The 27767-nt window shown below is 45.1% G+C and overlaps 1 protein-coding gene across 1 annotated transcript; it reads right to left on the bottom strand.

Moving 5' to 3' along the window:
- Positions 1 to 118: 118 nt before the first annotated feature.
- Iqcg (IQ motif containing G) lies at positions 119 to 27744 on the bottom strand. The gene is made up of 11 exons (XM_042668827.1): positions 27715 to 27744; positions 24653 to 24722; positions 22754 to 23024; positions 18755 to 18966; positions 18222 to 18350; positions 15347 to 15428; positions 13904 to 14065; positions 11439 to 11513; positions 5061 to 5192; positions 3780 to 3881; positions 119 to 630 (listed from the first exon to the last, which is right to left on the bottom strand). The coding sequence occupies exons 2-11, from the start codon at positions 24658 to 24660 to the stop codon at positions 496 to 498; spliced, it is 1308 nt and encodes a 435-aa protein (XP_042524761.1). The 5' UTR covers positions 24661 to 24722; positions 27715 to 27744; the 3' UTR covers positions 119 to 495.
- Positions 27745 to 27767: the final 23 nt, after the last annotated feature.

Raw genomic sequence — 27767 nt, 5'->3', positions numbered from 1 at the left:
GAAGAAGGGGGGGTGGGGAATGTGTATTCTATGCAACTTCTCCCCAATTAAAACACTAAAATAATAATAAACGGAAAAGAGGCAGGAAAGCATTTATTAAAACTTTACCATGCGTGTATGCTAGCTAACTTTATAAACAGCACCTTAAAATTCCTACTGAATACTTCATTTTTGTTCTATAAGAGCCTAGTTAGATTAGGTAAGATGCATTACAGGAATTACTGACGTTTTAATACCGTGCTATAACTATACCTAGGAACTTTTTCTGGTGAGTTAAAAATGTGGAAATTTCACACTTTCTTCCAAGCAAAATGAAAATATGCAGTTGAAATCGTAGTTCCGGGTTTATAAACTAGCATAACCGGCAAGGCGATTCCCCCAGCTTCCTCTGCGAATGCCCCAATCATCAAGCTTGTAACTTGATAGTATTTGTATCTTTCTCCAAATCTTTTTTCTCATCCAAACGTCCAGAGAGAAGGACGAAAGAGAACTTGGTCATTTCTTGCCTTTCCACTTGTCCTTGTCCTTGCCTTTACCTTTCACATCCTTGACATCATCTTTCTCTTTCTTAGGCAGTCTGAAAGTTCCAATTTCCTTCCGTACCACTGTGCCTCGCCACCAGGCCTGGAGCTGGAAGAGAGAGGCGAGTACAGGGGGTTAAGAGTGCCCCTTCCAGGGCTGGGAAGGTGGCTCAGGTGGCTCAGTGGTAGAGCGCTTGCCTTGCATGCATGAGGCCCTGGGTTCGATTCCTCATGAGGCCCTGGGTTCGATTCCTCAGCATCACATAAGCAAAGCCGGAAGTGGCGCTGTGGCTCAAGTAATAGAGCACTAGCCTTGAGCAGAAGAGCTGAGGGACAGTGCCCAGGCCCAGAGTTCAAGCCCCTCGACCAAAAAAGAAAAGAAAAGAAAGCTGATTGGACCAACTATTCCCTCACTTCCTTGGACTACTTCCCTTATTTAGGTGTGTGTGTGTGTGTGTGTGTGTGTGTGTGTGTGTGTGTGTGTGTGTGTGTGTGTGTGTGTGTGTGTGTGTGTGCGCGCGCGCGCTGACACGCATATGCGTTTATGCACATGCATGGAACTCAGGGCCTGGGCACTGCCCCTTTTTCCACTCAAACAAGTACATATACCACTTAAACCACAGCTCTGCTTCAGCTTTTTGGATTAACTAGAGATGAGAGTCTCATGGACTTTCCAGCCAGGGCTGGTTTCAGCCACCAGCACCCAGAGCTGCTTCCCTTTATAAGTGTCCAAGTTCCCTACACCTAATAACATTTGATCCAACTGTTTGTTAGCTACCTTGACTCACTCAAAAATATACAAGTCCAGGAGCTGGGAAGGGTAGAGAGCTTGCCTTGCATGCATGAGGCCCTGGGTTCGATTCTTTACTACCACATAAGCAGAAAAAGGAAGTGGTGCTGTGGCTCAAGAAGGGCTGAGGGGCAGTACCCAGACCCCGAGTTCAGGCCCCATGACCAGCAAATACAAGTCCAGCTGGGTGTTGGTGGCCCACACCTGTAATCTTAGCTACAGGAGGCTGAGATCTGAGGGGAACATGATTTGAAGCCAACCGGGATAAGACAGTCCATCTCTGAGACCTATCTCCAATTAACTGCCAGAAAACCAGAAATGGAGCTGTAGCTCAACATGATAGAGTGCTAGCCTTGAGCTCATGGAGTGTTCAGGCCCTGAGTTCAAGCCCTATGACCAACCAAGAAGAAAAAATATATATACAAGTCAAGCTCAGGCACCAGTGGCACACATTTGTAATCCTAGCTACTTAGGAAGCTAAGATCTGAGGACTGCAGTTCAAAGCCAGCCCAAGCAGGAAAGTCCATGAGATTCTTATTTCTAATTAACTACCAAAAAGCCAGAAGTGGAGCTGTGGTTCAAGTGGTATAGCACTAGTCTTGAGCACAAAAAAAAAAAAAAGCTCAGGAACAGCACTTGGGACTGGCACCACCCCTACACACGTGCGCACACACACACACACCAATCTAGATTACTTTGACGGGCTGATGCCTATCATGGTGCACTTCATGCCTCTAAGACAGATTAAACAGTTAACATCCTAAGGTCTTACCATTAGATACAATTGTTCTGAATACAGTCTAGACTTTTTTTTAGACTTTTTTTTTAAAAAAAGTCTAAGCCACTAATGAAAAAGTAGTCTTCATTTTTGCTCAAAGTTAAAGAATCTTGGGTAATTAAAAATACCATAGAAGCTTGATAACTACTTGCTAAGTATACTCTGTCTCCTGGGGGAAAACTTAAAGCTGGGCTTGGGTACCTGGTCCTGAAAGTATTCTCAACTTGCTTTTGGGGCCAGGGCTGTGGCTCAGTGGTAGAGCTCTTGATTGTATGTGGTGAGGGGCAAGGTTCAATCCCCAATACCAACAAACAGAAAAAAAAAGTCAAGATTCTTTTTTTTGCAACCCAAATACATAGTCTGCCTTAAGATGTTCCTCTTTCAGAGAGAACAGTCACCTTCCAGCCAGCCATCAGGATTTTTGCTTAAAATGTTTCCCAGGATCTGCAAATTGCTAGCATTGTTGTAAATAGTATGCGTAAGTTCATACATAAAGTTAAAATATTCCTTTCTAACCTGCTGCCCACTTTTTTTTTTTGGGGGGGGGGGGTCCAGTCATGGGCCTGAACTCTGGGCCTGGGCGCTCTCCCTTAGCTCTTCCCCTCAAGGCTAGCGCTCTACCACTTGAGTCACAGCAACACTTCCGGCTTTTTTTTCTGCATATGTGGTGCTGAGGAATCGAACCCAGGGCCTCATGCATGCAAGGCAAGTGCTCTACCACTGAGCCACCTTCCCAGCTCTTGCTGCCCACTATTATTGTTGTTGTTGGTTGGGGTTTGAACTGGAGGCCCTGGATACTATCCCTGAACTCTTTTGCTCAAGGCTAGTGCTCTACCACTTGAGCCACAGTGCCACTTTGGTTTTTCTGGTAGTTAATTAGAGATAAGAGTTTCATGGAAGCCGGGCGCCAGTGGCTCATGCCTGTAATCCTAGCTACTCAGGAGGCTGAGATCTGAGGATCACGGTTCAAAACCAGCCCACGCAGAAAGTCCGTGAGATTCTTATCTCCAATAAGCCACTTGAAAACCAGAAGTGGTGCTGTGGCTCAAGTGGTAGAGCGCTCACCTTGAGCTGAAGAGCACAGGGACAGCACCAAGCCCAGAGTTCAAGCCCCATGACTGACCAAATTAAAAAAAAAAAAAAAGAGTCTCATGGACTTTCCTTCCCAGGCTGGCTTTAAACCACAATCCTCAGATCACAGCCTCCTGAGTAGCTAGGATTACAGGCCTGAGCCACTAGTGCCCAGCCCCTCCCACCTTTTTAGAAAGCAGTCTATATCAGAATGCAGCAGATAAGGGCTAGCGAATGGCCTAAGTACTACAGTGCCTTATTTGCAAGCACCAGGCCCTGAATTCAAGGCCTATATTACAAACATTAAAAAATAGCAGATAGTCTAGGCTACTTATAAATAGGATTTTAGGAAGCAGTAGGAAGCAGGTTCTGATTTGAACTCTCCTCAAACTTGACCTGTGGACTTTGGTTTTGTTTCCATCCCCAGAGGAAGAGCTGGCATGCCACCTGTCTCCCTGAAGAATGGGCTGGTAGCAAATTCTAGTAAGAACCTAAGGCCAGACCTTCTCCCAGATCTATTCCATGGCAGACCACTATGCCTCTGACAGTGTTCCTGTGTTCCTGGTTAGGCCAGCTATGGCAATGGTAGGACCCCAGGACACTGATGGTGGTTTTCTACCTTTATGATGCTCTTCAGTTCCAAGTCATCCTGTTCAATCTTCTTCCGCGTCTTCTCCTTTTCTATACGATCTTCCATAATGACCTGCTCATACTCCCTTATCTGCAAATTAGACACAAGACACATGCTACAGCACTCTTCTGGCTCAGCTGTGGCCCTACCAGCCCTGTGCTTTCATAGAAAGTTTTACAATAAAACATGCAAATCAAAATACAACCCAAAGAAAAGAAGATCTTACTACACTTATAAGTATCCAATTTTTTTTTTGGCTTGAGTAATTCAAATTGAACTTTAAAATCTTTCACAAAAATTGGGCTGGGAAGGTGGCTCAGTAATAGGTCCCATGATCGACCAAAAGCAAAAAATTCTTTCACAAAAATGAAATACTATGTGTATAATCAGTGGCAACGTGATTTTAAGAACAGAAAAAAAGGGGGCTGGGAAGGTGGCTCAGTGGTAGAGCGCTTGCCTTGCATGCATGAGGCCCTGGGTTCAATTCCTCAGCACCACATAAGCAGAAAAAGCCGGAAGTGGCGCTGTGGCTCAAGGGGTAGGGCCCTAGCCTTGAGTTGAAGAGCTGAGGGTCAGCGCCCAGGCCCAGAGTTCAGGCCCCACCACCGGCAAAAAAAAAAACCATATTAATAGTAATACAATTATATATTTTTAAAAACCCTCTGGCAGAATGTACAAGTGCAAATAGCCTTTCTTTTTCTTTTTTTTTTTCTTTTTCTTTTCAGTCCTGAGGCTTGAACTCAACTTGGGCATTATCCCTGAGCATCTTTTGCTCAACGCTAACACTGTACCACTTGAGCCTTAGTGCTACTTTCAGCTTTTTCCAAGTAGTCTATTAGAGCTAAGAGTCTCAAGGACTTTCCTGCCCAAGCTGACTTTGAACCATGACCCTCAAATCTCAGCCTCCTGAGTAGCTAGGATTACAGGCATGAGCCACTGGTGCCCAGTAGCAAATAGCCTTTAAAAGAGAAATTTAGGATGTTCTACGCTCATCCTATGATGACACTTCCAAATTGTTTTCAGCAACCAGAAAGTGGAAGTGATAGCACAGTACCAATCTCAAAGGCTAGTTCTATGTGCACTAGCAATAAGCAAGCTAGCTGAACTAATAAGAAAATGCCTGGGGTACAGTAAGCTCAGGGTTAGTGCTCACTGCTGCTACTTCCCCTGGCATCCTCAGTTATCATCTGAGGAGAACCCCTCATTCCATTCTCCAGCCCCTGCGGCTGAGCCACCGCCTGCTCCTCCAGCCACCTGGCCATGGCTTACCATCTTTGCCAGTTCCTGAAGGTGTGCCAAGTCAGTGGCCTTTGCAGTCTGGAGAGCAGTTAGTTCATTCTGTTTCATTTCTGTGTCTTTGTCAAACTTCTCCATCCAGTACTCTAGTTTCTCCTCAAGTTTCTATTTGGAAAGAACAAAAAAAACATGGCTTCTATCATTTATTTATAAGGTTCAAAAACAAGCAAAACTTTCTCCAGTGACAGACCACAGGTTACTCATGGATGAGGGCACTACTGGCTAGGGAGACTGAGATGATGTGATCTGTCTTTATACCTGGGCAATGGTTAGATGGGTATGTTTACATAAACACTCATCTAACTGTCCACGCAGTCTCATTCTGTACTGTTCTCTATATGCTACTCAATTTAAATGTAGGAAGAGGGCCTTCTAGATGTCTGGGGAAGGAAAATTGAACTAGAAAGGTGGATTGAAAATTCTGAAGGAGAGACTAGTATTTGATCCTGTTTATAAGAATGCACACACAGGGGCTGGGAAGGTGGCTCAGTGGTAGAGCGCTTCCCTTGCATGCATGAGGCTCTGGGTTCCATTCCTCAGACCATATAAGCAGAAAAAGCCGGAAGTGGTGCTGTGACTCAAGTGGTAAAGCACTAACCTTGAGCTGAAGAGCTGAGGGACAGAGCCCAGACCCAGAGTTCAGGTCCCATGACCGAGGAAAAAAAATGCACATGAGGCACGTGCATGTGCCCACACACGCATGCTAAGACTAGAATACTTGAACAGGAGATCTTGCTCTGCTTTTTTTTTTGGGTCCGGTCATGGGGCCTAAACTCTGGGCCTGGGCGCTGTCCCTCAGCTCTTCAGCGCAAGGCTAGCGCTCTACCACTTGAGCCACAGCGCCACTTCCGGCGTTTTTTCTTTTTGCTTATGTGGTGCTGAGGAATCAAACCCAGGGCCTCATGCATGCAAGGCAAGTGATCTACCACTGAGCCACCTTCCCAGCCCCTTGCTCTGCTTTTTCTGCTCACATTCTACCAGCAGTTGAGCCAGAGCTCCACTTCCACATTTTTGCTAATTAATTGGAGATAACAGTCCTTTATTTGTCTGCCTGGGCTGGCTTCAAATTGAGAACCTCAGATTTCAGCCTCCTGAGTAGCTAGGATTGCAGGTGTGAGTCATGGATGCCCAATTGAGATGCCTTTTTGGTTGACAGCACTGACTAGTAGCCAAGAAGAGTCCAAAGTTTTCAGAATCTCTCTCTGTCTCTGTCTCCCTCTTTGTCTCTCTCTCTCTCTCAAAAAAGATATTAAGTCCATAGGAATCTAACATTCAAATTTGAGCCAGATGCCCATGTCCCTTACCTACTAAAGAGGCTGAAAATCTGAGGATCACAGTTCAAAGGCAGCCCAGGCAGAAAAGTTTGTGAGACTCTTATCTCCATTAACTACCAAAAACCTGGAAATGGAATTGTGGCTCAAAGTGGTAGAGCACTAACCTTAAGCACAAAAGCTCAAGTACAGTGCCCAAGCCCTGAGTTCAAGTCCCAAGACCAGCACACACACAAAAAAGAAGGGAACCAGTTCCAGATAGGAGTGTCCAACTAAAGTGTAATGATACAATGTTGTATTTATCCTATTTGCATTAATTTCTACTTAAGGCAAGTGACATTGGTTTTCTTTTTTTAAAAAAATTGTGCCTATAATACTGGGGATTGAACTCAGGGCCGGAGTGCTCTCCTTTGGCTTTTTCATTCGAGGCTGGTGCTTGACTGCTTAAACCACATCTCTACTTCCAGCTTTTTGGTGCATAATTAGAATAAAGAGTCTTTTGTTCTGTTTTGTTTTTTGGTCCGGTCGTGGGGCCTGAACTCTGGGCCTGGACACTGTCCCTCAGCTCTTCAGCACCCTACCACTTGAGCCACAGCGCCACTTCCGGCTTTTTTCTTTTTGCTTATATGGTGCTGCGGAATCGAACCCAGGGCCTCAGGCATGCAAGGCAAGCGTTCTACCACTGAGCCACCTTCCCAGCCCTGGAATAAAGAGTCTTACAGACTTTTCTGCCCAGGTTGGCTTCAAACTATCATCCTCACATCTCAGCTTCCTAAGTAGCTAGGATTATAGGCATGAACCACCCATGCCCAGTTGGTTTTCTTCTTTCTCTTTTTTTTCTTTCCTTTCTTTCTTTCTTTCCTTTCTTTTCTTTCTTTCTTTCTTTCTTTTTTTTTTTTTTTTTGCCTGTCCTGGGGTTTGCACTCAGGGTCTAGGCACTGTCCCTGAGCTTCATTTTGCTCAAGGTTAGCGCTCTACCACTTAGCGCTCTACCACTTGAGCCACAGTGCTACTTTATGCTTTTTCCGTTTATGTGGTAATAAGGAATCAAACCCAGGACTTCATGCAAGCACTCTACCACTAAGCCACATACCCAGACCCATGTTTTTCTTTTTATGTAATGAACAGAAAATTTTAAAATAAATTTTGTTGTGTTAGGTGAGTCATGATGAGGGAAAAAAAAAATAACTCAGATGTGTGAAGAGGTTAGAAAGCCAAGAATGTGGTATATAGATAATTGACTAGGCCAGAGAGCAAAATAAAAACTCCATCAATCCAAGGAAGTGAAAAAACACTAGAAATCCTGAAAAATAATTCTGGTTGTGGTGACTCACACAGATACTACGGATTTAAGACAAGGAGGATTGTGGTTTAAGGCCAAAGTGCAGGTGAATATAATAGTACATTTTGAGGGGCTGGGAAGGTGGCTCAGTGGTAGAGCGCTTGCCTTGCATGCATGAGGCCCTGGGTTCCTATTCCTCAGCACCACATAAGCAAAAAGAAAAAAAGCTGGAAGTGGTGCTGTGGCTCAAGTGGTAGAGCGCTAGCCTTGAGCTGAAGAGCTGAGGGACAGCACCCAGGCCCAGAGTTCAGGCCCCACAACCGGACTCCCCCCCCCCCCCAAAAAAATAGTACATTTTGATTTATTGGCATGTTATATTTTTGGCAGTAGTGGGATTTGAATTAAGGGCCTTGCATTTGCTAGTCATGCATGCTACTGCTGGCTCACACCTCCAGCTCTTTTTTTTTTTTTTTGCAGCAGTTATTTTAAAATGAGGTCTTGTTTCCTGTCTGGCCTGTCTGTGCCTGAACCGTGATCCTCCTGCTTTTTGCTTTCTACCATAGCCAGGATATCAAGCATGTACCAAGATTCCCAACTTCAATTGAGAAGCCCTACCTGGGCTGACCCAAATCGTCAATCCTCCTGCCCTCTCCCACGTGTGCCACCATGATTAGTGGAGAAGCCGTGTCATCTGTCTATGCCCAGGCAGGCCGAGAACCAATCATTCCTCTGATCTCAGCCTCCCAAATAGCTAGGATTGGAGGCTTTGAGCCACAGTACTCATCTTTATTAGCATAATAATGGAGAAAAATATGTCGCCTCAATGGATAAATTTAAAAATAAAAGCCTTGGGCAAGTTACGAAACTCCTGAAGAATAGACCTCATGAATAAAACAAAACAAAAACCTTCCTATTTGTGCCAGTTAGCAATTTATCAGTTCTCAGCTTCTAATTCATCCTTCACTGAAACCTTGCTTGGTGAAACCTTGGATTTTGCCAGTAGAGGGCAGTAGAGAACATGGCGGGAGGGCTTCTCTTCCTGGCTCCTGCCTGTTGCGGGAGGGGCAGGAGAGGGTGGGTAGGGGAACACCCATTACCCATTCATTAACACGTCTGATGACACCACAGCCAAACATGAATTTAAATATGACTCAACTTTAGCAAACCTCTTATCATCTGAATGAATGGAAACAATCTTCCTTTTAAATATATTACTAACCTCATTTTGGTGGGGGGGAAGAAATTAGCAAACTTCACTTTCCTGCTTGCTAGCTTTATCTTGGCTCTGGGAAATACAGCAAGGTCTCTACTGCCCTGGAGGCCCAGCCACACACTCTCCTGTGAATATTAGCCTGGGAAGGATCCTCCCCTTCCAGGATCTCCAACTTTTTTCTTTTTCTTATTGTCAGTTGTGGGCCCTGAACTCTGGGCCTGGGCACTGTTCCTCAGCTCTTCAGCTGTAAACTAATGCTCTACCACTTGAGCCTCAGCCCCACTTCTGGCTTTTTCTGCTTATGTGGTGCTGAGGAATCGAACCCAGGGCCTCATGCATGCAAGGCAAGCACTCTACCACTGAGCCACCTTCCCAGCCCCTAGGGCCTCCAACTTTACACTTTTCTTCTATCAGTCCAGGCCCTGGGCTATTCTTTAGAGAGAGAGAAAGAGAGAGAGAGAGTGAGAGAGAGAGAGAGAGAGAGAGAGAGAGAGAGTGTGTGTGTGTGTGTGTGTGTGTATGAGAGAGAGAGAGAATACTCAGGGCCTCTAGCTCTTGCTTGGATTCCTTCCTCCCCTTCCCCAAGATTGGTGCTCTACAACTTGAGCCACACCTCCACTTCTGGCATTTTTGCTGGTTAACTGGAGATAAAGAATCTCACAGACGTTTTCTGACCAGGCTGGCTTCAAACCATGATTCTCAGATCTCAACCTTCCCCCCCCCTTCCCCCCACCCCCATCTATTGTGGGGGTTGAAATCTGGGCCTGGGCGCTGTCCCTCAGCTCTTCAGCTCAAGGCGAGCACTCTACCACTTGAGCCACAGTGCCACTTCCGGTTTTCTGGTGGTTTATTGGAGATGAGAGTCTCACAGACTTTCCTGCCTGGGCTGGCTTTGAACCATAATTCTCAGATATCAGCTTCCCAAGTAGCTAGGATTATAGGCATGAACCACCGGCACCTGGCTCTTTTTTTTTTTTTTGGTCAGTTGAAAGACTTTAACTCAGGGCCTAAGTACTGTGCCTGAGTTCTTTTTTTTTTTTTTTTTTTGGTGGGGGGGTCCAGTTATGGGGCCTGAACTCTGGGCCTGGGCACTGTCCCTCAGCTCTTCAGCTCAAGGCTAGCGTTCTACCACTTGAGCCACAGCGCCACTTCTGGCTTTTTTCTTTTTGCTTATGTGGTGCTGAGGAATCGAACCCAGAGCCTCATGCATACAAGGCAAGTGCTCTACCACTGAGCCACCTTCCTAGCCCCTGAGCTCTTTTGCTGAAGGATAGCACTCTTGCTACTTTGAGCCACAGAGCCACTTCTTGTTTTAGAGTAGTTAATTGAATGTAAGAGTCTCACAGGGACTTTTCTGCTGGGCTGGTTTTGAACCACAATCCTCAGATCTTAGCTTCTTCAGTAGCTAAGATTACAGGTGTTGAGCCATCAGTGTCTGGCGAAAGTTATCTTCCATCCCTATGGTAGCCAGTCCCTTTTTAGTGACTCATGAGTCTTCTGTTAAATTTTCTCTTCTCAAATTATTGATATGGTTTGTCACCTAAACGGATCATTAATAATACAGAATTGATGGCAGAAATGGAATTTTTCTCCTGCCCCCTAGTTCACATCTACCTCACTAGACATCATCTGAAGTCCATGTTACTTTCTGATCATCAGATGCCATCAGCACAGCGCCATCAGTGCAGCGGGCAACTATACTGTCCTGTACGAAGTCAAAGCAAGCAAAATATCTGGAGACCACATGATGGGAGCAAAAAAGAGAATGGAGGGGCTGGGAAGGTGGCTCAGTGGTAGAGCGCTTGCCTTGCATGCCTGAGGCCCTGGGTTCGATTCCTCAGCACCACATAAGCAAAAAGACAAAAGCCAGAAGTGGCGCTGTGGCTTAAGTGGTAGAGTGCTAGCCTTGAACTGAAGAGCTGAGGGACAGCGCCCAGGCCCAGAGTTCAAGCCCCACAACTGAACCCCCCCCCCCCCAAAAAAAAAAAGAGAATGGAGGTAGTATGGATGTAAGACTGGAGTTACTCGACCTTGCCAGGTAAAAGTAAACTGCTCCTGGTGGCTCCTGGTGGGTTAGTTTGTTTTTTCTATTGATTTGGAAACAAGAGCTTTGACCAGCTTGACAACTAAATACCAATTTCCAGAGGCTGGTGACAATTTGCTATAGTAATGTATTAGATATGAATAGTAGCTGCAATTGAAGTCACTAGCTAATGACACAGAAAATAGTTGAGTCACTTCCAAGAGCCATTCAACCTCTGCCAGGCAAAACAGTAAAGTTAAAGGGTATGGTAAGAATCACCATGCTGGGTGGTAGTGGTAGACTGGCTGCTTAGCATACTTGAAGCCCTGGGTTCAATTCCTCAGCACCACATAAACAGAAAAAGCTAGAAGTGGTGCTGTGGCCCAAGAGTGGTAGAGTACTAGCCTTGAGCAAAAAAAGCTCAAAGAAGCTCAGGGACAGTGCCCACCAGGCTCTGAGTTCAAGCACAGGATAGGGATACACACACACACACACACACACACACACACACACACACACACACACACACACACACAATCAGTGGATAATTTTGGTAACTCACCTGTTGCTCTTTTCTAAGGAACACTTCAATCTCCATATGAGTTCGGTTCTCTTCTTCTGTTTTCATCCTTAGTTTCTATAAGAACAAGAATCAAATACCAAATACAAAAACTTCTGGGATCAGGGGCTGGGAAGGTGGCTCAGTGGTAGAGCGCTTGCCTTGCATGTCTGAGGCCCTGGATTTGATTCCTCAGTACCACATAAGCAAAAAGAAAAAAGCCGGAAGTGGTGCTATGGCTCAAGTGGTAGAGCGCTAGTCTTGAGCTGAAGAGCTGAGGGACAGTGACCAGGCCCAGAGTTCAGGCCCCACGGCCGGACCAAAAACAACAACAACAACAAAAAACTTCTGGGATCAGAAATTTTCAGGCAACAGGTGCAGCTGAGAACAGCAAGTTTCCTCGGCAGCTGGGATCCAGAAATGCCAAGGCTTCGCTCCAGTTTGGCTTCCTTCAACTCCACTGACATTTTGCAAGCACAACTGAAGGTTGGCACCACCTTAACTATATGCAAAGTCCCCACACACAACCACAATCCTGTCACCCAGAAAGTAGTATCTGTTTAAGGAGAAAAATAATGCTTCAAAGGCACAAGATTCTTAGGCCCAGGAAAGGGAATCCAGAACACAAGATGAAGTGTTTTGTCAGGTCGTGGGCACCATCTAGGGGTGAGCTTTCACATAACAGAGTCATGCCTCCCCCACCCCTCTTTTTTCTTCTAGTTTTCTCAGTCTGGCCTCAGATTCCCAATCCTCTTTTATTACACTCCTACTTTATAGACATGTGTTGACACATCGAGCTCGCTAAAACCCTTCCCAGGAAGGATGTTTTTCTGGCCAGTCTTAAGCCATTTAGCTCCTCTCCTCTAATGAAGGTCTACCCTTCCTTCATCTGAGAGTTTTCGAGAGTGACTTCTCAGCTTCATAAATGAGGGCTGACTGAAGTTCAACTGTCCAGATTTTGTATTTCTTATGGGAAGGTAAAAGGTGCTGGTTAACTGAGGTACTGTAGCAAAACCCTGCAGTGATTAAGTATCTTGTTTTTCATCTCCCAATAATCACCAAGGAAATGGCTAGTGGACTTAAAAAAAGAGTAACAGAGTGGGCTGGAGGTGCGGCTCAGGTGGTAGAATGCCAAGTGAGAGAGGAGGGGCATGAGGCCCTGAGTACCTAGTACTAGCAAAAAGAAGGAGGTGGGAGGAGAAGAGAAAGAGGGGAAGGAAGAGAAAGTAGTGACTGGCCAGGCTTAGGTACAGCTACTGGAGAGGTTGAAGCAAGAGGATCACTTGAGCCTAGGAGTTCAAGCACAGGCTGGGAAGCATATTGAGACCCTGTTACCACCAGTCCCCTCTCCAATAAGAGACTGAGGAGAGATAGTACAACCAATTTTCAAAGTTGTTATAGGAGAAGTAGATGTATGTAATAGCCCATCAAAATCTCTGCTTGTGGGCTGGGAAGGTGGCTCAGTGGTAGAGCGCTTGCCTTGCATGCATGAGGCCCTGGGTTCGATTCCTCAGTACCACATAAGCAGAAAAAAAAAGCCGGAAGTGGTGCTGTAGCTCAAGTGGTAGAGTGCTAGCTAAGAGCTGAGGAACAGCGCTCAGGCCCAGAGTTCAGGCCCCACGACCGGACCCAAAATCTCTGCTTGTGCCTGGCACTGGTGGCTCATGCCTGTAATCCTGCTACCTCAGGAGGCTGAGATCTGAGGATTGCAGTTCAAAGCCAGCTGGGGCAGGAAAGTCCATGAGAAAGTCCATGGAAAGTCCAATTAACCACCAGAAAACTGGAAGTAGAACTGTGTGGCTCAAGTGGTAGAGTGCTAGCCTTGAGCAAAAGAATCTCAGGGACAGTGTCCAGACCCTGAGTTCAAGCCCCAGTAGCACCACCACCACCACCAACAACAACAAAAAAAAAAAAAAAAAGGAAAAAATCTGCTTGTAAAGACTTAAAACTTCAGTTAGGCTGAGCTCTATCCTAACTACTCAAGAGACTGAGATCTGAGGCTTATGGTTGAAAGCCAATTGTCTGCAAGACAATTATCTCCATTTTACCAGCAAAGAGATGGAAGTGGAGGTGTGGCTCAAATGATAGACTGCCAGTCTTGGGAGTAGGGAGATCTAAACAAGAGTGAGAGGCCCTGAATTCAAGCTCCCGTACCAACACACACACACACACACACACACACACACACACACACACACACACACACACACACACACACACACACACACACACACACACACACGATTTAACTTAGTCATATTTTTTGCCCCAAGGGCTGATGAATGGTAGATGCAGATGGGAGAAAATCTTCCTCTGCCTCCTCTTTGGTTAGCTGAGGCAGTATCAGAAGTGACAGGTCAAATGGCACCTAACCCAAGACCTGGCATATGCTGGGATGCCTGGGCACATGATCTACCCCTGAGCTACATCTCCACCTGCCCGGTGCTTTCTAGTGTAGCCGCGACTACCTCAATCTCCTCCATCAAGAGTTCCTCTGCCTTGTTACATTTTCTCTGGGTCTGAGAAATCTGCAGCTCAGTATTTTTTTTCATATATTGATTCTCCATGTTGGTTTTTGCCTTCATCTCTTGAAGCTGGTCCTTGAGGTGAGAAATATATTCATTCCGACTCTGCAGAGAGAAGACCAGGCTTTAATTCATTCATACATTCATTCAGGTGAGGGCCTCTGGTGCCAAACTGTGAGACCTGAAAGGGTTAAAGAACTTGGAATGCCAGCTGGAAATGCCCTCTGAATGTTGAGGGCCCAGCCCAAGTAAGGTCAAAAATGGTCAAGAGCAACAGAGGTGAACATTACTACCCCAAATGTGTTTTGGTTTTTTTTTTTTGTCGGTCATGGGGCTTGAACTCTGGGCCTGGGCGCTGTCCCTCAGCTCTTCAGCTCAAGGCGAGCGCTCTACCACTTGAGCTACAGCGCCACTTCCGGTTTTCTGGTGGTTTATTGGAGATAAGAGTCTCACGGTCTCTCCTGCCCGGGCTGGCTTTGAACCGCGATCCTCAGATCTCAGCCTCCTGAGTAGCTAGGATTACAGGCGTGAGCCACCAGCACCCGGCCCCAAATGTGTTTAAATAGAGCTGCTTGGATACTAAAAGCTTGAGAACTTGGAGATCAGATGGATGTCTGTTTTATTGCCCCCTTCTGCTTCCCAACAATAAGGGAGTCAATTATTTCTATGTATACAAATTATACCTCATATTAATGGTTATAACCACAAGGTAGCTTGATAACCTAGTCTCTGCATAGATTGATTCTCGAGTCTCTACATTTATCTGTAATCGTTCCTCCCCCTATACTGAAATCAATAAAAACACTTGTTTACAGGGCCAAGGTAATCAGAAGTCCAATGAGCTTTTGCTTCCCCTGGTCCCCCAAAATATCAATTCTTTCACCTTGTTTCCTGTTCTTTTTCCTGGTTGCAGCGGTCAGCAACAAATTTATATAGATGTGTGTATATACGTATGTGTGTACATATATATATATATACATACATATATTCATCAGCAGAAAAACTGGCTAAATAAATAAATGAAAAGTCAAGAAGTTTTTTTTTTTTGAGAGGTCGAATCAGGAGTCTACTGCAAGTAGACTCATGTCTCCATGAACTTGCAGCAGCCAAGAATTATTATTATTATTTTTTTGCCAGTCCTGGGGCTTAAACGCAGGGATGGGCATTATCCTTAAGCCTCTCTGTGCTCAAGGCTAGCACTCTACCACTTGAGCCACAGAACCATTTCCAGCCTTTTCTGCTTATGAGGTACTGAGGAATCGAACTCCAGGGCTTCATGCATGCTAGGCAAGCACTCTACCACTAAGCCACTTCCCCAGCACAAGAAAGACATCTATGTAGACATGTAAGCTCAGTAACTTTTAATGTTATGCAGGTAATTCTTACCTGTACTTCAGCTTGTCGTTCTTTTTTTACATTCATTACTTGCTTCTGAAGAGATTTGATCTGCTTTTTTCCTTTTTCCTCCCTAGAAGAAACAAGAATAAATATAGTAGGGTATGGTGGCACATACCTGTAACCCCAGTACTCTGGAGGCTATGATAGGAGGAACATGAACTGCTTAGCAAGAACCTGAGCAAAAATTAAAAAATAAACAAGGGAGTTGGGTACCAGTGGTCCACAAGAGCCTTATCTTCAATTAACCATCACAAAGCTGGGAGTGGAACTGTGGCTTAAAGTGGTGGAATACTGGCCTTGAGCAAAAAAGCTCAGGGACAGTGCCCAGGCCCTGATTTCATGTTGGTACAAAAAACAAAAGAGTCTTTACAACTCTGAGATTCCATCTCCTCTCAGTTAAATGGGCCAACATTGTGAATTCATACAACAAATGTTGGTGGGGATGTGGGAAAAAGGAACCCTATTGCACTGTTACATTCCCACTATTGGTAGGAATGTAAACTGGCACAACCATTTTGGACAGCAGTCTGGAGTTCCTCAAAAAACTTAACATAGATCTTACTACAACCCAGCCATACACTTCTGGGAATCTACCCAGATCATTACAAGTCAGATACACTAAAGACACTTGCACATCTATGTTCATTGCTACACTATTCACAACAGTCAAGTTATGGAAACAGCCCAGATACCCTACAACAGATGAGTTAATTAATAAAAGGTGGTTCCTATGCCCGGGCTGGTTTTGAACGGAGATCCTCAAATCTCAGCCTCCTGAGTAGCTAGGATTACAGGCGTGAGCCACCCCATGACTGGCTTACACAATGGAATTTTGCTCATCCATTAGAAAGAATAAGATTACATTATTTGCAGGGAAATTGATAGACCTAAAACAAATCATGCTAAGTAAGGTAAGCCAAGCCAAGCTCAGAGAGACAAATAATGCATATTTTCTCTCATATGTAGAAGCTAGATCTAAAATATAACTGGATATGATAACCTATACAGAACTCTAAGCATTCACACACAAATAGCCTAATAGAAGATACCCTTAGGGGAGGATCACAAAGGTGTAACTTTTCTGAAAACTTAAAATACTATTTATCAAAATGAAGTCCAGGAAATGGAAACATGTTTTTTTTTTTTTTTTTTTGTCGGTCGTGGGGCTTGAACTCTGGGCCTGGGCGTTGTCCCTCAGCTTTTCAACTCAAGGCGAGCGCTCTACCACTTGAGCTACAGCGCCACTTCGTGTTTTTTTTTTTTTTTTTTTCTGCTGTTGTTATTGTTATTATTGTTGTTGGTAGTGATGGTGGTGTTTGTTTTTGCTTTGTGTTTTTTCTTCTGGAGGGGTAGGGGGGGCCACAGAAAGGGAGAAAGGAAGAGTGAACAAATGCAATAATGATATTCAGTATACATTATGTGAAAAATGAGCTATGTAATTTGTGGGCAGGAATGGGAGGGGAAAATGGGTAAAGAAAAGAAATGTACTCATTACCTGACTTATGAAATGGTAGCCCTTCTGGACAGCATTAATAATAACAATAAAATTACTTTGTTTAAAAAGGAAGATTACTATGGAAAAACAATATCCTTTCCTGTGGGGGCTGGGGGGCGGGGTTAAGGGGGTACTGGGTGTTGAATCCAGGGACTTTCATACGTTAAGCAAGTACTATACTGCTGAGCTATATCCACAATTCCTTTCTTTGAGTCACATTTCCCTGTGATGCCCAGGCTGGCCTCAACCTGTGATCCTACTACCTCAATTTCCTCAACAGAGTCAGGATTACAGATGTATACCACCATACTAGGCTATAATATCCTTAATATATCATAAACTCAGATAACTAGGGTCCCAATAATGTGAGTTATTGTCTTAGCTAGGTTGGAATGGAATCCAAATTGCTGACTTCTAGCTATCTTTGCTGGAAAATTCATGCTTAGTACGTTTTAGAAGTGTCAAGGGCTGAGTCTGGGAATGTGGCTTAGTGGCAGAGTGCTTACCTAGCATGCATAAAACCCTGGGTTTGATTTGTCAGTAGCACATAAAGAGAAAAAAGTTGGAAGTGATGCTGTGGCTCAAGTGGTAGAGTGCTAGCCTTGAGCAAAAATAAGCTCAGGGACAGGGACAGTACCCAGACCCTGAGTTTAAGTCCCAGGACTGGCAAAAAAAAAAAAAAAAAAAAGTAGTCAAGGGCTTTTTATAACAGTTTATAGCATTCAAGAATACTGCAGGGGCTGGGAATGTGGCTCAGTGGTAGAGCACTTGCCTCGCATGCTCGAGGCCCTGGGTTCGATTCCTCAGCACCACATAAGAAAAAAGCCAGAAGTGGTGCTGTGGCTCAAGTGGTAGAGTGCTAGCCTTGGGCTGAAGAGCTGAGGGACAGCACCCAGGCCCAGAGTTTAGGCCCCATGACCGGACCCAAAAAAACAAAACAAAACAAAAAAAGAATACTGCAACTCAGAGTTAAATGTGGTAGTGTGTAGCTATACTCCCACCAACTTGAGACGCTATTGAGTCAAGAGTATCACTGGAGCCTAGAAAGCCTGGATAATATTGAAAGAATCCATATAAAAAAAAAAAAAAAAAGCTGCCACCAGCGATTCACGCCTGTAATCCTAGCTACTCAGGAGGTTGAGATCTGAGGATCAATGGTTTGAAGCCAGCCAGGGCAGGAAAGTCCATGAGACCCTTATCTCCCATTAACCACCAGATAACCAGAAGTGATACTGTGGCTCTAAGTGGTAGAGTGCTCGCCTTGAGCAAAAAAAGCTCAGGGACAGTACCCAGACCTTGAGTTTAAGTACTACATCGACCAAAAAAAAAAAAAAAAGTCAGAGTAAATAAACCTAACATTACTCTGACCTGGCAATGGCTTCATAGAAATGCAGTTTCTCATTCCTCTCTTTGCTCAAGGCTTCCTGGAGATGTGTGAAAGTGCTTGAATTTTCCAACTCCTGCCGGGTATTTGCAATCACGTCACTAAGATATTGCCTGTAAAGAGAAACAGGAAAGGTATCGTATCTTCATAAAGGACTGAAAAGTTGAACAATTTAAAACCCAGAAGTCGGGGCTGGGAAGGTGGCTCAGTGGTAGAGCGCTTGCCTTGCATGCCTGAGGCCCTGGGTTTAATTCCTCAGCACCACATAAGCAAAAAGAAAAAAGCCGGAAGTGGCGCTGTGGCTCAAGTGGTAGAGCGCTAGCCTTGAGCTGAAGAGCTGAGGGACAGCGCCCAGGCCCAGAGTTCAGGCCGCACTTCTCTTTGTGCCAGGTGGTCACTAGCTGATTCACTTTGAACATATTGACTAAGAGAAGGTTGTAGCAGCCACCTTTGGTGCCCCTGGTCTCATCTATGCAAACACACATTGTCCCACATCAAATATGCTCTGCCTCCTTACCTATCCATTTGAATTTTTCTCATTGCCTCCACAGTCATGATGGTCTGCCTTGTAGGTGTTTTAAAGAAAGGGTCCTGTGCTTTGTGAAGCTCCAAGGGAGGTTGGCTTCCTCCTCTGAGTTCTGGCAATGGGGGTCTTCCTTTAGATGACAAAGGAGTTGATATTTTCCCTAGACTTTGAACCGTAGAAGCTTTTGTTCGGGCACTGTATTGCTAATAATTAGAAAGATTTTTTTTTTAAGTAGAGAAACAATATTATTTTTTTGTTGTCAATCAAGAGGCTTGAACTCAGAGCCTACCTACTCAGGATGCTAAGATCTGAGGATTGTGGTTTAAAGCCAGCCTGGTCAAATAAATCCAAAAGTTTTTTTTGGGGGGGCGGGGGTCCAGTCGTGGGGCTTGAACTCTGGGCCTGGGCCCTGTCCCTCAGCTCTTCAGCTCAAGGCTAGAGCTCTATCACCTGAGCCACAGCGTTACTTTTGGCTTTTTTCTTTTTGCTTATGTGGTGCTGAGGAATCGAACCCAGGGCCTCAGGGATGCAAGGCAAGTGCTCTACCACTGAGCCACCTTCCCAGCCCCCAAAAGATTCTTATGTCCAACCAAACATTCAGCAAAAATTTGGAAGTGATACCGGGCCCCTGTAATCCTAGCTACTCAGGAGGCTGAGATCTGAGGATCACGGTTCAAAGCCAGCCAGAGCAGGAAAATCCTCGAAACTTATCTCCAATAAAGCACCAGAAACCAGAAGTGGCACTGTAGCTCAAATGGTAGAACGCTAACCTTGAGCTGACGAGCTGAGGGACAACGCTCAGGCTCAGAGTTCAAGCCCCATGACCGACAAAAAAAATGGAAGTGGACATGTGGGATGAGTGGCAGAGCATCAGTCTAAAAAAGCTAAGCAAGGGGCTGGGAAAAGTGGCTCAGTGGTAGAGCGCTTGCTTGCATACCTGAGGCCCTGGGTTCGATTCCTCAGCACCATATAAGCAAAAAAAAAAAGCCCGAAGTGGCGCTGTGGCTCAAGTGATAGAGCGCTAGCCCTGAGCTGAAGAGCTGAGGGACAGCGCCCAGGCCCAGAGTTCAGGCCCCACGACTGCCCCCCCCCCCAAAAAAAAAAAAGCTAAGCAAGAGCCGGGCACTGGTGGCTCCTGCCTGTAATCCTAGCTACTCAGGAGGCTGAGATCTGAGGATCGCAGTCAAAGCCAGCCCCGGCAGGAGAGACCGTGAGACTCCTATCTCCAATAAACCACCAGAAAACCGGAAGTGGCGCTGTGGCTCAAGTGGTAGAGCGCTCGCCTTGAGCTGAAGAGCTGAGGGACAGCGCCCAGGCCCAGAGTTCAAGCACCACGACCGACCAAAAAAAAAAAAAAAAAAAAAAAGCTAAGCAAGAATATGAGGCCCTGAGTTCAAGCCCCAATACCAGTGTGCGTGCATGCTTGCGCACGTGCGCTCTCTCTCTCTCTCTCTCTCTTTCCCTCTCTCTCTCTCTCACACACACACACACACCATTATCAGATTGTGGGTTCTGGGAGGAAAGGAACACTATCTTTGAGATACCATTTGAACCCAGGGCATCTCACTTGCTGAGAAAGTGCTATGTCAGCCAGATGCTGGTGGCTCATGCCTGTAATCCTAGTTACTAACGAGGCTGAGATCTGAGGTTCAAAGCCAGCCAAGGCAGGAAAGTCTGTGATACTTATCTCTAGTAAACCACCAGAAAACCAGAAGTGGTGCTATGGCTCAGATGATAGAGTGCTTGCCTTGAGCTGAAGAGCTGAGGGACAGCACCCAGGCCCAGGAAGGAAGGAAGGAAGGAAGGAAGGAAGGAAAAAGAGCTGTGCCATTGAGTCATACTTCCAAGCTTTTTGGTGCACTTTTGTTGTTGTTGTTTTGTCGGTCATGATCCTCAGATCTCAACCTCCTTAGTAGCTAGGATTACAGGCATGAGCCACCAACACCCAGCTGCACTCTTTTGTTTGTTGTTTTTTCTTGTTTTGGTTGGTCGTGGGGCTTGAACTCTGGGCCTACGCACTGGCCCTGAGCTCTTCAGCTCAAGGCTAGCATTCTACCACTTGAGCCTCAGCATCACTTCCAGTTTTCTTGTGGTTTATTGGAGATAAGAGTGCTACGGACTTTCCTGCCCGGGCTGGCTTTGAACCGTGATCCTCAGATCTCAGCCTCCTGAGTTGCTAGCATTACAAGCTTGAGCCACTGGCACCGGCTTTGCACTGGTTACTTTTGAGATGGGGTCTTCTTGGTGGCCAAGTATGAATTTGGACCACACTCCACCCATTTTAGGCTTTTTGTAGTTGATGAGATGACAGGTGTGAACAGTGTCTAGCTCTACCTATTCAAACAGAATCTCATGGAGACTGCTATGCTGGCCTGGGACTTTAATTCTCCTAATCTCAGCCTCCCACACAGTTTAGGATGGTAGGCATGCCATCACTGCATTCAACTATGAGTTGGGGGGGGGGGGCGCGGGGATGTCTCATGAACTTTTCTGCTCTGAGGCTATGATCTTCTCATTCTCTACCTCCCAAGAGTGAATATTATGAGTCACCAGTGCTTGACTTTCAGCTATGAGTTGAGGAGTCTTGTGAATTTTCTGCTCGAGCTAGCCTCAGACCATGATCCTTCCATTCTCAAAGTACCAGAGAGTTAGGATTACATGTGTAAGTTGCCAGCACCCAATTTTAATTTTTTTAAATTTTATTTAGGTATTTTTTTGTGTGTGGTACTGGGGCTTGAACTCAGGTCCTCATCCTCTCACTTGGATTTATCACTCAAGGCTGGCTCTCTACCAGTTGAGCCATACTTTCATTTCCAGTTGTGTGTGTGTGTTTTTTTAATTTTTTTTATGCCAGTTCCAGGGCTTGAACTCATGGCCTGGGGGCTCTCCCTCAGCTTTTTTGCCCATAGTTGGTGCTCTACCATTTAAGCCACAGTCCCAATTCTAGCTTTTCGCTGGTTACTGGAGATACGAGTCTCATGTACTTTCCTGCCTGGGCTGGCTTCAAACCAGGATCCTCAGATTTTAACCTCCTAGCCTGAGTAGCTAGGATTATAGGTGCGAGCCACTGGTGCCCAGCTACTTCCAGCTTTTTGTTGTTTAATTGGAGACAGGAATCTTTCCAATTTGTCTTCTTGAATTGGGTTCAAACTGAACTCCCCAGTTTGAGGATTTCAAACTGAGTAGTAGCTAGGTTTGAGTCCCTGGGACATAGACTGAACATTTTTGGTCAGAGGTTTGTTGAATCTATAGATAAAGAACCTGTGTTTTCAGAGGCATGACTGTACTATCTATGCACTGTTGTACCTTGGGCTTTTTTGACTAAGCTAATATACTGGAAAAGGGCATGCTGCTTCCTAATGTATTTTGAGCTACATCCATTGAGAGGACATATCTCAAATAATTACTGTAGCCTTTTTTTTTTTTTTTTTTGAGTCTGGTCATGGGCCTGAACTCTGGGCCTGGGCGCTGTCCCTCAGCTCTTCAGCTCAAGGCTAGCACTCTACCACTTGAGCCACAGTGCCACTTCTGGCTTTTTTTTTTTTTTTTTCTGCTTATGTGGTGCTGAGGAATCGAACCCAGGGCCTCATGCATGCAAGGCAAGCGCTCTACCACTGAGCCACCTTCCCGGCCCCATACTGTAGCCTTTTACTTGAGATGAAAAGTCCTTTTTTCCTAAGTTAAAGTTAATGACAATAGTACTATAAAATGACAGAGATTAGAAAAAAAGAAGAAGAAGGAAAGGAGCCAGGGCACTCGTGGTTCACGCCTGTAATCCTAGTTACTCGGAGGTTGAGATCTGAGGACCTTAGTCCATGAGGCTCTTATTGCCAATTTACCACCAGAAAACCAGAAGTGTACTGCGGCTCACGTGGTAGAGTGCTAATTTTAAGCACAAAAGCTCAGAGACAATGCCCAGGCCAGGAGTTCAAGTCCCATGCCAAAAAAAAGAGGAAGCAGAATGGAAGAGTAGTGAGTTGAGTTGTCTACCTCGCCGATGCTTTGTTTTCTTTCATACTGAATGGGCATGATATAGTTTAGAATTGAGAGCTGGTCGATGGTGTCTTCCAGGATGGCAGAGATCCTCAGCATGTCTAGAAGGCAGAGTGGTTCTACGACTTCTGAGATGATTCCTTCTTCTACTTCTTCATTATCTACTTCTTCTACTTCCACAGCAGTCGGTGGTTCACCTGTCACCATCACCAACTCTGAAGGCCAGGCTCTGGGAGGAAACTCTGAGGACATGGCTTGTAGTTTGTGTCTAAGGAAAGAAAACAAACAAACAAAAAGAAGTTAGTGACCAATGTTTAAATAAAGCACGGCAAGCATGTAGCTTGGCTCCCACGAGGTTTATATTGTCAATAATATAACCTAGATAAAAAACAAAAGTAGAAGAATGCCAAAGGTTCTGCTGTAGATGGGTGCTGATGGCTCATGCCTGTAATTCTAGGTACTCAGGAGGCTGAGATCTGAGGATCACGGTTCAAAGCCAGACTGGGCAAGGAAAGTCTGTGAGACTCTTATTTCTAATTAACCATCAGAAAACTGGAAGTAGTGCTGTGGCTCAAGTGGTAGAGTACTAGCCTTGAGCTGAAGAGCTCAGGGACAGCCCAGAGTTCAAGCAGGACCAAAAAAAAAAAAAAAATTCTGCTGAATACCTTCCTACCCAGCAATTTATTGTTTAACAAACATATAGCCTGTGCTATTTGGCTATGTTAACCAATTTTAATTTAAACCAAAATTAACTTTGTGTGTGTGTGTGTGCTGGTCCTGCAGCTTGAAATTAGGGCCTGGGCACTGTCTCTCAGTTTTTGTGTTCAAGGCTAGCACTCTAATACTTGAGCCATAGTTCCATTTCTGATGTGTGTGTGTGTGTGTGTGTGTGTGTGTGTGTGTATGCATGTGTGTTTATTACTTAATTAGATATGAGTCTCATGAACTTTCCTGCCTGAGCTGGCTTCACACCATGATCCTCAGCCTCCTGAGCAGCTAGGATTACAGGTATGAGTCACCAACCTTGCTTCTTTTAGGTATTTATTCACCTGTCTAGTTCTACCCCCTCTCCCCCCCCCATTAAGTAGGACTAACCTATGCAACCACAAGGGATACCAGGGGATAACGGAGTGTGACTCCCAAAGCTAGGTGATAAGAGATGGTGCTTTCTGTCCTAGTATCTCACAATCTTCACTCTGGGGGAACAAGCTGCTTTGTCAGGAGGACAACAAAGCAGCCTTGGGGAGACATCCTTGAGAGTGCAGAACTAAAGGCCTCTGGACAGCACAGCCAGCACCAGCAATGGCCAGCTCTGTAACCTTCTTGGAAGTAGATCCTTGAGTTCCTATCAAGTCTTCATATGATTCCAGCCACCAACTAACTTCAACCTTAGAAGACGCCAAGACTCTTCATAAACTCCTGACCTTCAGATATTGTATGAAACAATTGTGTTTTAAATGATTCAGGTTTGGGGCAAGTTGTCACACAGTCATAGATAAATAATTCATGGAAAGTTAACAGATGTCATGATCACACACACACACACACACACACACACACACACACATACACACACACAAGCAGAGTTGAGCTGAGATATGAGGATTGAGGTTTGAAGCCAGCATAGACAAACAAATCCATGAGACTCTTATTTCCAATTAACCAGCAAAAAGCCAGAAGTGGAGCTGTGGCTCAAGTTTAAAGCAGTATCCTTGAGCAAAAAATGTTAAGAGACAGTGCTTTGGCCTTAGTTCAAGTTCAAACCCTAGTACTTTTCTCCCTCCCCCCCCCCCTCTCTCTGTCTCTCTGTCTCTCTGTCTCTGTCTCTCTCTCTTGCTCTCTCTGTGTCTCTCTCTGTCTCTCTCTCTCACACACACACAGGGATTTTGAACATACTCTCCCATTTTTCTTGAGTTAGTATTGCTTCTCTCTGAGGTATGTTTAAATCTCACAAAAATGCAGCCACCTAAAATGAGAAAGAAACATTAAGATTAGATTAAAGGAGTGCTAACTGATGGTTTCATGTTTTCTATGCTCTTTCATTGAGAAAATTTCAAAATGATAAGATTTATGGTTTATCTCCTCAGTATGTTTAGTACAGCAGCCCCATAGATGAAAGACCCTAAAATCATGGGGCTCAAGCCTATTAGCAATCTGCATAATTACTGACCTACAACACTAAAGCTACATGCTTTAGTGCCTCCTCTTAAGGTAAATTAATGTCCATCATGATTTTAGCATTCCACTGTATTCTGACTTTAAATTGGTAAACTCTATGGGCTGGTAAGGTGGCTCAGTGGTAGAGTGCTTGCCTTGCATGCATGAGGCCCTGAGTTCGATTCCTCAGCACCACATAAGCAAAATGAAAAAAAAAAAGCCGAAAGTGGTACTGTGGCTCAAGTGGTAGAGTGCTAGCCTTGAGCTGAAGAGCTGAGGGACAATGCCCAGGCCCAGAGTTCAGGCCCCACGATGGACACACACACACAAAAATTGGTAAACTCTATAAAGACTTATTTTTCTGTTATTCTGATTATTGTATTTAACTAGTATCTCTGGACCTAGAACAATTGAAATAACATTTAGAAACACTGTACTAAGCAGCGGCCGCCTGTGGCTCATGCCTGTAATCCTAACTACCGAAGAGGCTGATTCACGGTTCAAAGCCAGCCAGGGCAGAAAAGTCCATGAGACTCTTATCTCCAATTAACCACTAGGAAACCAGAAGTGGCGCTGTGGCTCACATGGTAGAGCACTCCCCTTGAACTGAAGAGTGCAGGGATAGCTCCCAAGCCCAGAGTTCAAGCCCCACGATCGGCAAAAAAAAAGGAAACTGTATTAATCCTGGAAATCATCTTAGTTCTGCTATCAAGTCGTTACCTCTTGGAACTAAGTGTGGTGGTTCATGCCTGTAATCCTAGCACCTGAGACAGAGGCAGGAAGATCATGAAAATGAGGTTGGCCTAGGCTATACACAGTGAGATCCTGTCTCCAAACAAGCAAAAAGATGTTACCCCTACTCAGTAAACCTAAATTCTTCAAGCTTAAGAAGCTTGCTTCTGAAAGAACCTCTAGGAAAATCTGCTTTTTATTGAATGATATAGTAAATGGTTGTTTCTGTGTGATTTTGTCTACAATAAAGTGACCCTGACAAGGGTGGTACAATGCCTATAATCCTAGTTACTCTGGAGGCTGAGATCTGAGGATCAAGGTTCAAAGTCAACTCAGGCAGTAAAGTCCATGAAACTCTGAGCTCCAATTAACCACCAGAAAACTGAAAGTGGAGCTGTGGCTCAAAGTGATAGAGCATTAGCCTTGAGGAAAAAAAAAGAAAAGAAAAGAAAGGAAGAAAGCAAGCAAGCAAGCAAGCAAGCAAGCAAGCAAAGCTCAGGGACAGCTCAGTTCCCAGGCCCTGAGTTCAAGCCTCACAACTGACAAAAAACAAACAAACAAAAACTTGCTGTGAAAATTTAAACACACAAAATGGAATCTTTTATGTAAACTACAACAAAAAACAAAAAAACAAAAAAAAACTGATGCTCTAAACAAGTTGCTTTTTTTTTTTTTTGGTGCAGTCCTAAAAGAAACATTAAGAACTTTGTTCTTGGGCTGGGAAGTTGGCTCAATGGTAGAGCGATTGCCTTGCATGAATGAGGCCCTGGGTTTGATTCCTCAGTACCATATAAGCAGAAAGAAAAAAAAAAGCCGGAAGTGGTGCTGTGGCTCAAGCAGTAGAGTGCTAGCCTTGAGTGAAGAGCTGAGGGACAGCGCCCAGGCCCAGAGTTCAGGCCCCACGACCGGACAAAAAAAACCCAAACAAACAAAAAGAAAATAATTTTGTTCTTTGTTAGGTTGTTTTTCTGCTTGGAATAGGTAAATGAGATTCACATAGAAAAAGTGAAGGCCAGTGCTATGTAAAATCCAATGTTTTCAATTCTGCTCTGGATTCTAGTTCCCTGTGCTAGAAACTAGGAAGTCATTACTGCTTTCTCCTCCTTGGTGGCACCAGCATGTCCCTAACTCCAAATCCAAACCACCACGAAATCCTGTGGATTTTACCTTCTACTTCAGAACTACCAGTGCCATGCTAGATCTCCTCGTTTCCTGATTGAACCACTTTACAATCTCCAATTCAGGAGGGATCATTTTTTTTTTTTTTGCGGGGGGGGGGGGTTCTGGTCGTGGAGTCTGAACTCTGGGTCTGGGCGCTGTCCCTCAGCTCTTCAGCTCAAGGCTAGCGCTCTACCGCTTAAGCCACAGCGCCACTTCCGTCTTTTTTCTTTTTGCTTATATGGTGCTGAGGAATCGAACCCAGGGCCTCATGCATGCAAGGCAAGCGCCCTACCACTGAGCCACCTTCCCAGCCCCGTGTGTGTGTGTGTGTGGGGGGGGGGGGGGGGAATCTTTTTTTTGAACTTGAGAGAGTGGTCTTTTAAAATATAGTCATGTCTCACTTTAGAATCTTCAATGTTTTCTTGTTGTTTTAGATCAAGGACCAAAACCTTGTGCTTGTGTGCCCGTTTCTGGGGCTGGAAATCAGGGCCTGGGCACGGTCCCTGGGCATTTATTTTTTTTTCCCCTCAAGGCTAGCACTCTATCATTTTAGCTGAGTTTCACTTTCAACTTTTGGGTGGTGAACTGGAGGATCCGTATCTCATGGACTTTCCTGTTGGGCTGGCTTTCAACCAGGAACCTCAGATCTGCGCCTCTTGAGAGGCTAGAATTACAGGCAGGGACGGCGGGTGCCTGGCGAGGCCCAGCTTTTAAGTCAGAGGGGAGGAAAGGAAGTAAGCAGAGCTGGAGCGGGAGAGGCTAAGGGAAGGAAGCGCTCGTTCCTCCTGCTGCGCAGTCGGCTTTACTCTTCATGTCAAGGGAAGGATCCGAGAATCTCTGTGCTCCACTCAGGTATGGGGGGAATCTAGTTAGGTACCCTGGAGGAGTGTCTTCCAGCATCGCCTTACCTTCACCTGCAGCCCAGAGCCCAAACCAAGCTGTGGTGTTGCCATAGCAACTC

This window comes from Dipodomys spectabilis, unplaced genomic scaffold (assembly GCF_019054845.1).
Source record: "Dipodomys spectabilis isolate Male_0828 unplaced genomic scaffold, ASM1905484v1 ptg000017l, whole genome shotgun sequence".
In the NCBI taxonomy this organism is placed as follows: Eukaryota; Metazoa; Chordata; class Mammalia; order Rodentia; family Heteromyidae; genus Dipodomys; species Dipodomys spectabilis.
This window is presented reverse-complemented; position numbering and strand designations above follow the sequence as displayed.

Bases quoted from the DNA above. Each gene is read 5' to 3' on its own strand.
- Iqcg (XM_042668827.1), bottom strand. The intron at 15,429-18,221 runs GTCAGAGTAATG...TGTTTCTTCTAG, and splicing joins TTCTATGAAGCCATTGCCAG to GGAGGAAAAAGGAAAAAAGC. The intron at 3,882-5,060 runs GTAAGCCATGGC...TCTAATTTGCAG, and splicing joins TTCAGGAACTGGCAAAGATG to ATAAGGGAGTATGAGCAGGT.